At 31.5% G+C, this 12,798-nt stretch overlaps 1 protein-coding gene across 3 annotated transcripts; it reads right to left on the reverse strand.

Moving 5' to 3' along the window:
- Positions 1–4,577: 4,577 nt before the first annotated feature.
- Positions 4,578–9,894, reverse strand: LOC140812644 (probable transcription factor KAN2). 3 transcript variants are annotated; one of them, XM_073170968.1, is made up of 6 exons: positions 8,973–9,894; positions 8,770–8,846; positions 7,705–7,750; positions 7,363–7,525; positions 5,883–5,943; positions 4,578–4,867 (listed from the first exon to the last, which is right to left on the reverse strand). In XM_073170968.1, the coding sequence occupies exons 1-6, from the start codon at positions 9,559–9,561 to the stop codon at positions 4,748–4,750; spliced, it is 1,056 nt and encodes a 351-aa protein (XP_073027069.1). In that variant the 5' UTR covers positions 9,562–9,894; the 3' UTR covers positions 4,578–4,747. The 3 variants fall into 3 exon arrangements, with proteins under 3 accessions (XP_073027069.1, XP_073027068.1, XP_073027070.1); XM_073170967.1 differs by having other exon boundaries at positions 7,363–7,534; positions 8,973–9,893; XM_073170969.1 differs by lacking the exons at positions 4,578–4,867; positions 5,883–5,943 and adding an exon at positions 6,961–7,110 and having other exon boundaries at positions 7,363–7,534; positions 8,973–9,893.
- Positions 9,895–12,798: the final 2,904 nt, after the last annotated feature.

Below are 12,798 nucleotides of genomic sequence, written 5' to 3' on the forward strand. Positions count from 1 at the left end.
GTCTTCTCACCCGAGTCTACACGAACCCCTACACGGAGGTAGGCACGGGGTCCGTGTCTTGCATATTTTGGGGAAAATATTTTAGCATGCTTTGAGGTTTGATGTCATGGTTTAGTGCAAGGATTATCAAGGTCGTGTCATGGGAAATTTTAGAATGTCCTAAGTAGTGGTCGAACTCGAGAGTAAGTATGATTTCCACGTTAAGTTATGCACGTTAAGTATGCAAATTCATGATAGTATGTGCAGCAACGGCCCCAGTCGAAGTCCAACGAATCCCTCAACGCCAAGTAAGTATGTCGACGTACAAAAGAAAATATTTTAAGTTTTTGAGGTATGCTAATTGTCTCGTGACCAAATTATGAATGAGTTTGGAAGTCGGTGAACGTGGCCGAGGACCTCTCCACCCCGTTAAATTATGAACGGGTTAGATCGTGGTTGGAAAGCGTTAAATTATGAACGGGGACCAACCAGCCCGTTAAATTATGAACGGGGATATCATGTATGTGGCAGTGGATACGTCCCTGTCAGCCCAGTACTGTGGTTTGTCTGATCAGGCGTTTATTATGTATGGGTCACTTGCTTTGGAACATCCTCTACGCAAAATGATGAAACCATGTATGTTTAAGTATGTTCAAGTATGCAAGAATGTTTAAGAAAAGTTTATGGCACGTCAAAGTAAGTATGTACGTATGTTCAAGTTTTATCTTGCAATGTCTTATTTTAAAGTTGCATGTGATTTTATTACGTATTACTCGTTATTTCCAGTTTATACGTGTTGAGTCTTTAGACTAACTAGACTTGATCGATGCAGGTGAGTATGTTGATGAGGAGACAGGAGGCGGCGACCAAGGGACAGGCTTGGACTGAGCGGGAGGCTAACCCGAGGACCGCAAAGTTTATGTTTTCACGCAAATGTTAATTTTACTCTGATTTCTTGTTTCGAGGGAAATACTTTGAGCACACCTTTCGTGAGAAAACTTTATTTAAGCTATTTTGATGAACCATGTCTTATGGGGGACTTGGTTGTGTTATTTTATGGCAGACATTGAAAGCATTTTTACATTCAAGAAAATTTTTAATTTTTCCACAAATTTTGAGTACGAAAAGTACGGTACGTTACAAAATTTGTTTTTAAAATAATGCATTTAATATTTTAGAAGTCCCTCATTTGCCCAAAATCGGCTTCCCGAATAAAATTGTGCTAGTCTCGTAAAATATTTTGAACTCTATCATTTTTAGAAAAAATTAATCATTTTTAATCATATCAAAAGATTTTAAAACATTTATTGAAAAATATTTATGTTGTCTTGGTCGTTCACAGTCTCCTTTCCCCAGCCTATTATCTAATATTCGGATAAAATCTTCAATTCTCATGATATCATACCATCATTTTTAAAGGATATTTTTCCCATGAACCAGAATCCTTTTATATCATCATTTGCTCTTGGATAATGTTTCTGTAACGTACAAAAACCGACCTACGTAGACCACATGCATGCAAATGAACAAACAAAGTCTAATCTCATTTGTTCTTTCATTCTTGATTGTTTTTCATTTTTATCTCTATTGTTGAAAATTATATGTCGAATTCTGCTAGAGCTAATTTTATAAAATTTTAAACTCTATAATTTTTTAATATATTAAATTTATCTACTAGAGCTAATATTATATTATTCCAAAATTATATAAAATTTACATATAATTAGCCCGGGTAGAGGAGCCTTTGGCTCCTCCCCTGCGTATGTGACCCTCCCTAATAAACATACGACGTTTTTTCCTTGAACTATTTTCATTTTCTTCATCATCCTATGAATCTTCAATTGAAAAGGCATTTATAATTGTTTCCAACTGATTATCAGAGGAAAGTAGAGACTCGTAATTCCGAGAGAAACACGATATTACCAGATATCAGTGGAAAAAATGTAATAAAAAAATATGGAGCAGAGATAAAAATAATAAAATATAAATTCATGGTAAATTATAGGGAAGCTGATATTCTGTCTAATGAAAAATGGATATTTAAATTTAATAAAGTAGTATTTTTTTAAAAAAAAACTTTAAATTATGAATTTTGAATAGGGAAACAGGTGTGAATTATCTAAATAGGGCCGCTTGAAATCTTTGAACTTTGCAGATGGCAAAAGTGCCTCGAGCTACTCAAAAAGGCAAACTTGAATGGGAAATAAGGCCTCAAAGAAAAAATATAAAGTCACAAGTCACTCTCCGAAACAGAGATCTGACGGTCTCTGTCGCACTTCTGGACCGATAATCGAAGGGCGTATGTCGCGACACGTGTCATGGTTCGTAGGTCGAGGTTGTAATATAAATGATAGTGTAATGATGGTATAATAATTTGACATTCTTTGGAGACTGATGAATCTCTGCAGAAACAATTAAATGTACGGATGCCATTCATTTATTTCTCATTTTGCCAGCCAACCCACATGCATCGTGCATTTACTTCACTTTGGGTGAAACAAACAGAAAATTAAAATATATATATTATTCAAAATAATAATATTTTTTTTGAAAATATCATCAGTCTATATATATTTTATGATCGTATTTTGATAATATATTTTATGACTATACATTTTGATTTACTTTGTAGAGTTTGGGTTGACTTTTTGAATAAAAAAATGAAGTATGTAGTAGAAGAATTCAGAACAAATATTAAATAAATGGGTAAAATCGCTAGTTTTCCATAAAAAAATTGTTGGAGTTTTTTTTTTTTTTTTTGATCAAGTCATTTGAAATTATAGATTTAATCCAAGATTTCAAATTCAGATAAATTTAAAAGTATGTCTTTTGTGAGACGGTCTCCAACTCTACATATATTCACAATAAAAAATAATACTCTTAGCATAAAAAATAATATTTTTCATTAATGACCCAAATATAAGAGATGTCTCATAAAATACGACTTGTGAGACCGTCTCACACAAATTTTTGCCTAAATTTAATTAAGAAAATTTCAAACTCATATATTAACTTAGTATTTTTTACAAATAAATTTCAAAAATAATCTCATTCGAAATATATACTTCAAAATTCAAATAACTTTTCGAATCAAATTCTTTCACCCAATTACAAATTACAACAACATTATCCAGATTTCAAAACCTTGGCAACCCCAACTTCATCTGTCACATAACATTGCAAAAATCTTTAATTTCAAACTCTGTTTTACAAGGCCAATATTAAATGCAAGAATTATCTAAAATCTATTCGTTACAAATTAAAATGAATTATTTTTTAAAAAAATATTTGCAAATGAATATTATTATTATTATTCATAAAATGTATGGAAACCAAAGTTATAAATGTCCGAAAAATCACATGGCACTTGTACCAAAAAAGTGTAAAAAGATATCGGAAAGGTTACAATTTCTTTCCACATATGAGGGTTTCATTCTCTTGATATAAATCTAAAGTGCTTCAGTCTCTTTCTCTTCATTTACCATTTCCCCAAAAAGAGGGGTTCAGTCTGTTTCCATATAATATTATCCCATTTTAAATTTATTTTCCTCAAAAAGCTAAGGGGTACGTAAAATTACACTGTTTTGACCCTTATTAATGAATATATAAGGCAATTCAAACTTTTCAGATTTGGAGAAAAACAGCAAAGTGGCGTGATTCCTTGAATGCCCATTTCTATATAAATGACGTTTTCTATATTTTGTTAACAAAATTTTAATAATATATACGCATAGAGAGGTTTGCAAATTTTACATACGATCAATCAGATATATTTTTATATGATTTTTATCTGTTTAAATTGTCGCGATCTTACCATATAATGACTAGAGGCGATTCTATGTCTACAAATTGATGAAAGCGGAGTAGCATGCATTTGGTTGGCAAAGGTAGACCTATATATGCATGATCGATTCGGTTCGAAAGCTTAGCATTCGGTGTTGTTTGGAAAAACTTATTTAAATTTAGTAAAAAATATTTATGAGCCTATAAGATATAAGTTTTGATTTAAAATCAAGCTGCTAATTAATATATTTGGACGAAGTAAGATCATGGAGTTCAGATATTAATTTGTTTGGTACCATCAATAATTTTATTTTCAAATATCTTAATTGCAAAAAATGAACAGCACTATGAAAAATAATGCAAATATCTATTTTGAGATAGTTCTTAGGAAAGATTATACTACTCCACATGATCGAAAATATGGGAGGTTGAATACACTAAATATTATATATATATATATATATATATATATATATATATATATATATATATATATATATATATATATATATATCCAAACGCTCTTTTGAAATATTATGTATATATATTTCTTTGCGTAAGCAACACAAAGAAACATATATATTTCTTTAATAATTCTCACATTTCCTACAAGTGCATAAAAATACAAAATCAATTAGATTTTAATATATTTACCTAGGAATATTATATGATAATATTGAGATTTAAATTCCCATATCTTTTTGACAGCAAAAGCATATGCTTTTATCTACCCTTAACTCCTTTTGTTTGCTTTCTGTCTTTCTTGTCTTCTTGTCTCTCTTTAGCTCTCTTTTTCTCTCTCTTTTTACTTCCACTTTTCTTTTTTCCCGATCCCCCCTCTAATTTTTCTCTAAATGGATTCTTGATTCCTTTTCACCAGCTCCCATCAGAAAAATTAAAGGATTTCAATATTATTTATATATATAATATATATTATATATATATTTGTTAAGTAGTACTAGAAAAATGACAACTAATATGTCTTTCACTGTGGCCTCCCTAACGTGAACTCCAAATTAGGCTTCTTTGGACTTGTTTCTGATATGCTTGATGAGCTCACATCTGATATTCTGTCACAACTTGAGCATTTTGGTTTCTTTTCCTTCTGCATCCATATATACATGTGCAACAAAATATATATACATATATGAGTATATTTATAACTATATATGCATGTATTAGTGTGTGTAAAAACACACACTAAAGTGGAGTCAGTCTATGTAAAATAACGAAGAGTGAGTGATGAATTGATGCGAAAATAAAGGACAGTTTTGGTTTAGGGAGTGAGGGAATACAAATTTCTAATGCTATGCAAAGCAACGCAACAAAAAAGTACTATATTTGTGGATCAAGTTTTAGATTATTATTTTTTTAATACATGTCGATCTATATAATTAGACAAAAAAGAAGGGGAAAAAACAATAAAAAGGGTATCTAATTAATATTTTATTTCAGCAAAAAAAAAATTTCTCGATCAAAAAACATCTTTACGGGGGAAAATATCGATGAAAATAAAGAGACTCAAAAAACTTAATTAAGTACGAGGTACGATATATGGTCATACATAGAGTATTGCTTTCACAAAAGCTACAAAAAGAAAATTATCATTCTCTATGAAGATCTCCCATTGCTTTTAGATTTCTTTTTTCTGTTTGAATAAATTTCTTGACCCAAAAATTTCAAAGGCAGAGCAGCTTAGTTTATTAAAACCATTAAATATAATATTTGAATATTAGTAGTCTCGTTGTAAATACAGTGACGACTCGGGATCGAGCTCGACTCCCTACCCCAAACCCCACCCCTAGAGTTTAAAAAAAAAACGAACCTAACACGTACGCATAATGTTAAGTGATATGTCCAGCTTTGGAAAATATTTTCCTATTCACTTTATACACTAGCTACTAGCTAGGATACATATCAATATCTGAAAAATCACAAAATCCCATATTTAAGATTAAAAAAGTCATTTATAACCTTATGTCATCTATAAGATTATAGACAATTTTATGTAGGGGGTTCGTGCTTTTTGGCCCATATAAAAATATTTTAGCTCTCATAAATTTTTCCGAAAATCGAAGGGCGTTTTAGTAATTTAAAGAAGAGGATTGAATAAAGTATACCTCAAGAGATTGAATGTTCCCTCCAAAGTCCCTCTGTTTCCCATGCAACAAAGCTTCCCAGCTACAAAAATAAAGAAAGCAATGATATTTTCAATCAGTGGAAACCATGCACAAGAAAAAGGTAACACTGAAAAAACAAAGAAATCTTTTGCTCAATACTTCCCTCATTTTATATTCTTTCATAGTACTAAAAAATAAAGTGAAACCCATCCATGTGACACCCTCCCATTATTAAACATAAAAACTACAACTTTAGCACCAAGATTTCTTCATTGGGTCCATAAAAGTTTTCAGCTTTGTGGGCAAGTTTCTTAATTTTTTGGGTCCCTTTTCAAACAGTTTTATTTGAATTTTGGAACCCACAAATCCAAAAAAAAGAGATATGCTCCTTTTATTTTGATTTGTTCAATTGGGATTTTATATCTAGAAAGGGGAAGAAAAGTAAACAATTCTTTTTTTTTAAAAATAATAAAATGATATTTTTGACTTTGGGTATTTTAATTTCAAGATAAATTCATGCATATATATATATACGCATAAAAAAGACGTATAGCATTAAAAAAATTCAGGGGAGGTTGTAATCCTAATCCTAAAAATAAGTTACTTTCTAGCTCGGGAGATATTTATGGAATTTATATATTCTAATTAACAGTCTTGGGAGAGTTTTCCTCTATTCATTTCCTTTTATGATCTTTTATTTATTTATTTATTTTGTAACTTGATTAATATGATAGAACGAGGAAGGAAATTATTTCGATTCCTTTGAATTATTCATCTTCAAAATTCAAAATATCGATATTACATTTAAGAGCATTAATCCTTCCATTTATTGAATTTAAAGCCAAGGAAAGTAATTTCTGGCTTCTCTTTATTTATTAAATTCTCTCACCCACCAAATATAAAGTTCTTGGGATCTGAATAATTGTCATTTTAATGTTTCCAGACTAGCACAGCCTATGTAGTTATGCAGGTAGGTTTCAATAAAATCTGAAGCTCATTTTTTTCTTTGCATTTATTACAAGTGATATTATCTTTGGGATTTTCGAAAATTGACAAATTAATTGTATATGTCCAAAAATTAAATTCCAACATAAATAGACTTTCAAACGAAGCATATACATATGTCCTTCTTACACATAATAAGAACATAAAATAACGTAACATCGTGCGTGACTCAAATAGAAAACATAAGTTCCTCCATCTCTAGGCTGATCATAATATTCTTAACCTGTGCGAAAAATCAAAAAACTTTTATATTTGAGACATAAATAGTTATGATTATATAATGTACCATTAGAATTCGAATTTGTAAAACGTCTTTGAATGTCTCCTTTCACGCAAATATGAGGAGGATCACCATGATTCGAACCCTTTTAAAAACGAGAATTTACAGACTTTGAAGACCCTTATATTATGAATATAGCACATAATAATTTCTATTTACCATTTGCAAGTAACAAAGTAGATTAATTTTAATTACCTTGAGGAATTGCTCCACAGACCATGATAGACATTCACTTCATTCATATTATTTTGCGTTAGTCCTTGTTGATAATTGGATATTTCATGAGTACTCTTCTTTGAGTTAGGAATGTCGAATAGATCATCCGAATTATCTCCAGACGACCCGTTTTCGAACTGATCTGAATGCCCTAAACAAGTGGAAAATTATGTCAAACTTGACACACAAACTAATGGAGGAACTAGAGTTGCATACATACTTTGAAATGATTAATCAATTATTTATTCTTACATGATTAAATATAAATGAGTTATAGTTATAAGATTTCAAATTAAAACAGAAAGAAAGCCAGAGGCTAACCTGAAGTAGCTGCTGCTCTATCAGTTGATTTCACAGTTCTATACATCTGCAAATGAAAAGAAAGTAAAACCCATTTCTATCAGAAAATAGTGCACTAAAGAACAAAATTGCAGGAACTATAATGTATGTTACATTTTTCTTGTTGCCGTAATTGTTTTTCAAATGCCAATGTTTATACAGTGAAGACGTACTGTATGATACATATATACTAGTAAAGTCTATATATATATATATATTTTGGTTTTTTCCATGTAAAGACATACATACATGCACATGCATGGACATAGACATGCCCATTTTTCGAGGCTAACCATGGTTAGTAAATGGTGGTTTTCCAAACCCAAGAATTTGTGCAGATATCATTGTGTCATGATAGCGTTCTGTACTTTCTTTTCTTTGTAGCCACTTGAGGAAAAATAGGTTTAAATCTTTTGAGAAATATACTACTACTCAACTATGTTTATTGGACTGTTTTCGATTTCTTCTTCTTGTCTTATACTATGTTTTTTCTTTAATTTTTTTCAAGAATGGCTTATTCTTCATCTTCCTCTCTCTCTCTCTCCTCCTATATATACATATTATATGTATGATTATTCCTTTATTATATGAAAGGTTCGTTCTTCCAAGCAAAAAAATCTTTTTACACTTGCAGAACCTTCAGATCTAGCTGAAATTAAAAGAAGTGCTGATGATTTGAGAGACCACTTGCAGAAGAGAGAAAACATTGGAATTTGATAATTATATATATGCATATGTGCGTTTGTGTGAAGCAGCATAATTCTATGATCTAAAGGACACTATTTTAAAGGTTCTTAAATTCTTTAGCTTACAAACCCCAGATAACATTTTTTATTATGTATAATAACTGTTAGTCAAGAAAAAAATGGAGGAATATTAAAGAGACGGGTGGAGACAGAATTTAGAGTTGGGAAAACTTTTCACTTTGTAAAGTCAAAATTTTTTGGAGCAAAATAATTTGTTTTCTTCTGTAAGTTTAGAGTTTTCAGGCAGAGGAAATTGATCATACGCCACACAATGAAGGATTTGGTTCGCTAATTAATTCACCTGTAAATGGGATTTAACATGTGCCAAGGTAAGATCTTTGACATCCATGAGTTCAAGAACTGATTTTGGTGTAGCTCCTGTAAATGTACACAAAATATTTCTCAGTTAAAAATTGAAATATGTTGTTAAAAATCATTTTTGTTTTAAAAAAAGAAAAGTGTAACTAAGAGATCAGTGAAATGAAAGAGGAGTATGAAGCTCACTTTCATGGCCACCTAAGAGCTCCACAGCATGAACAAAACGGGCATGAAGCGTGGTAGTCCACCGCATCCGAGGCGCTCTCATGCTCCGTTTTGTCTGAAACCTCGATAGAAACCTCGACCGCATTAGGCCGTGAGCTTGCAAACAAGGATTATTATTGCTGTTGTTATTATGACTATTAATGGGAGCAAATGGGAAGGCTTGAGGAGGGTTTTGATATACTGGAATCCCTCTGATAGGCCTCAAGAAATTAAGTTCTTGGCTCAGCCCTTGTTGAAAGATGTTAGGATTTGGAGTCTGGTGATGGTTCTGCTGGAGGGTGTGGAGTAAATGGGCGGTGGAGCCGCCGGTGCCGTGGAGGAGCTGGCGGTGGTGAAGATGACTGGAAAAACTGTTATCTTTTGTGGGTTTCGAAAGGGAGAGGTCGAAAGAAGGGGTATCCATTGAAGAGACGGGGTTTCTTGAATCCAAAGCCCTTTTCAAGAAGCTCAAATCCATTTCATCTTCGTTGCTGATCCAATTGGACGAGGGTTTGGTGTTTGGTGGGCTGATTTGTAGGGAAAGGTCTGGTTGGGCAGGAAATAGCTCCATAATCTTCTGTATAAATCTCCAAGAAAATAGGGAACTCGATCCTTTTTCTTGATCTTTTATGTCTGATAAGGTGTATGCTCTTGTTAAGTTCGTAGTTTGGTGGAGTTTAATGAACGTGGAGTGGGATTGAAGTGAGGTTTTTCGAGGGGAATAAGGTTAAGATTGTAAGTTACAATTTCGGGAGAAATAATAAAAATGGGGTTTGAGAGGAAGATGGGAGGGGAGTAGTTGCAGAGATTTGAAGGAGGAGATCAGTCGGAGAAAGAGAGAGACAAAGGCATAGGTGAAGTGAATGGTTGTTTCCTTTGTGTGAAGTATATGTGAGAAAGTGACACTTGAGGGACTATTTGGGGTGTGGGTGGAAAGGAATTGAAAAGTTGGGAAAGCAAAAGTGATTAAGTTTCAAAGTTTATTTATTTTTTTAAAAAATTTTCCATTCTTTTTAATTTCAAATCTGGTACTTGAACACATGTATAATTAATGTATTTGTAAATGGATTTCAAGAGAAGGAAATGAATTCATGTTTACAAATTTCACATTTTTTTATTAATAAATGTTTAATATCAAAGATGTATATAATACTTCAATTTACATAATTTAATATTACATACTGAACGACCATTCGACACAGTGTCCAATATGTACTACATTTACACACATTGAATACATTTTCTCACTAGTAAAAATTGGATTTTATTCCTGGAACTTTGCTTTATGTTTGTTTTTAATCTTATTTCATCGAAAAGATTATGTGACACTGAACACAGCAACAATTTTTCGATTTCACAAGCAATTTTCAACTCCAGATCAGTTTTCCGAGAAAATAAGACATAAAATCGACTAAAAGCAAAGTTACATGTTCAGATCAAATTAAAAGAAGGAAATTAAAAACATGACAACTTACCTGAAAAATTTGGTAACTTTCCCATTACATGATTTACTTAAAGATTTATTTTTCTTAATATAAATGAAGAGTTCAAATATTGTTTTCAATGGTATACTTTAGGAGGAAAAAGAAGAAATTTTAGTGTAAGCTTTTGACGTGTGTATTTGTCCCACAACAACTCGTACTCTCTTTTTTGAGCAAAGACTCTCCATTAAATAAAAACCAACCGGTTGGTATATCCATCTATATATATAAAATTTCCTTTTCTTATTATTATTCTATCTTAATTTTCATTATGCAAATTAAATAAACTCTACATTTATTTGAAAATAATGTAATATTTAACTTAATATTTATATATCTAATTTATTTGAGTGTGTGCAATAGATAGCTAGGGTACTAGCACGTTGTTCAAACTCTGAATTCAACAAAATTAATGTCCAGCATATTAATTCATATAAGATCCATCACTACTTTCCATACCCTAATGTCTATATTATTACCTAATCATTACTCCCAACATAAAGCTGGATAATAAAACACTCATTACTATTGTATCATAATTTAGATTTGACTTTGAATAAGATTTTTTAAAAAAATTTGGTCCTTAAAATATGTGTTTTCTCATGTTTAGTCCTTCAAGTAACTAACCCTAAAATGTTTAATCTTGGCTTTATTTATTATTATTTTTTTAAAGAAAATGTCGAGACTCAATTACTGGAAATTCCCATATATCTAGACAGGATCTTGGATATAATAAATCCGAAGTTTTATTTTGAAAAAATTGGTTGTGAATGGATAGATATATATCGAAGAGAACACAACGATTTTTTTTTTTTTTGATATTTAGAATGATTGATGTGCTATCTCTTCATACAAAACCATATCATGCATGATAAATTAATGAATGAAAAGAATATACCAAACGATCTAGGTCATGGATGGTTCGCCAGAATTGTCCCGATCGGACTACGACTGTAGACTTTGTATCGGTGTATCATTTTTTTGTACCCAAAACACAGTGAAAGTTTAAAATTTTTGGTTTTAACATTCAAAACTTGAGATGAGTGTTGTAGGATTCTAAATCCATTCATTGGATTTGCTATCTTCGACAACGAACATCTTCTGATTTCCTTTCTTTCTGAATGACCTCTTGTCAACGTTAGACGTTTGCTTATTTTCCTGAATTCGGCCTTCTTTGTCAGTTGACCTTCTATCATCTTTCTTTGACTCAGGACAACCGGCTATTAAATGCTTGACTATCCCACTATTGAAACATGCGTTGTCCTCACTGATGAACTCATTCTTGTGATGATTGCGTCTACTTGAGCTTTTAAAGTTATACTGATTCTTTCTTAAGGACTTCCAAAAGTATTTTACAAATAGTGACATTGCATCACTGATCAATTGCTCAGCCGACTTCTCTTTAGACGTACTTTGTTCAGTAGTTGTAGCAGCTAGAGCCTTTGTCAGTTCGATTGAAGATTCACCATCAGTTCTTGTTTCTAATTTGAATTCATATGCTTTGAGATATACAAATAAATCTTGGAGTTCAAGCTTCTTAAGGTCATTTGATTTTCGCATAGCCATTGTTTTGACATCTCATTCTCTTGGGAGTGCTCTCATAATTTTCAAGGTTATTTCTCTATTCTATATTTCTTCCCAAGAGCAACCATTTCAATGATATTATTGTTCACTTTTTTATTGAAGTCCAACATGGATTCTCCATCCTTCATTTATCTTGATACTATCAATATTTTTTGATTGCCATAGACAATTTATTTTCTTTTGTTTGATCATTACCTTTTCATAATTGTATCAGTTTATCCCAGATATCTTTGACATTGAGACACATTTTGATCTTGCTGAAGGTATTCTTGTCCAAAGTTTTGTATTATATGTTGTTGGCCACAATGTCCAAACTTACCTTCTTCTTGTCCTCACTAGTCCATTCCATCCTTGGTTTTTCATTCGTTTGAGAAGCGTTATCAGAAATAACAATAACATTGTTTTCTTTCAAGATCCTCATTGGTCTGTCTGTGATGACGTACCATATATCATTGTCTTGTGCAGCTAGATGAGCGTGCATCCTGATCTTCAAGTCATCAAAATATTTTTTAGAGAATATTGAGATCTTGCTAAATAATTCCATTTAGAATATTGCCTTCATAGATAAGAATAAACCACTCTGATACTATTTGTTAGGATCAAAAATAAATTTAGAGGTGAATATGAAATGTCTACAACTAAAATACAAAAACACATAAAATACATACAATTCGTACCATGCACTAAAATAAGACCAACTCCTGTAGAAAATTTACTGCATTTCAAATCTAGAAAACGTGACT

Source organism: Primulina eburnea, chromosome 14, assembly GCF_022965805.1.
Source record: "Primulina eburnea isolate SZY01 chromosome 14, ASM2296580v1, whole genome shotgun sequence".
In the NCBI taxonomy this organism is placed as follows: Eukaryota; Viridiplantae; Streptophyta; class Magnoliopsida; order Lamiales; family Gesneriaceae; genus Primulina; species Primulina eburnea.

What these genes read in the sequence shown, in the direction of transcription:
- LOC140812644 (XM_073170967.1), bottom strand. Translation starts at nt 9,561, where the DNA reads ATGGAGCTATTTCCTGCCCAACCAGACCTTTCCCTACAAATCAGCCCA. An exon ending in GCTCTTAGGTGGCCATGAAA is followed by an intron (nt 8,847 to 8,972) that starts GTGAGCTTCATA and finishes GTACATTTACAG; the next exon opens with GAGCTACACCAAAATCAGTT. An exon ending in TAGAGCAGCAGCTACTTCAG is followed by an intron (nt 7,535 to 7,704) that starts GTTAGCCTCTGG and finishes CCACTTGTTTAG; the next exon opens with GGCATTCAGATCAGTTCGAA.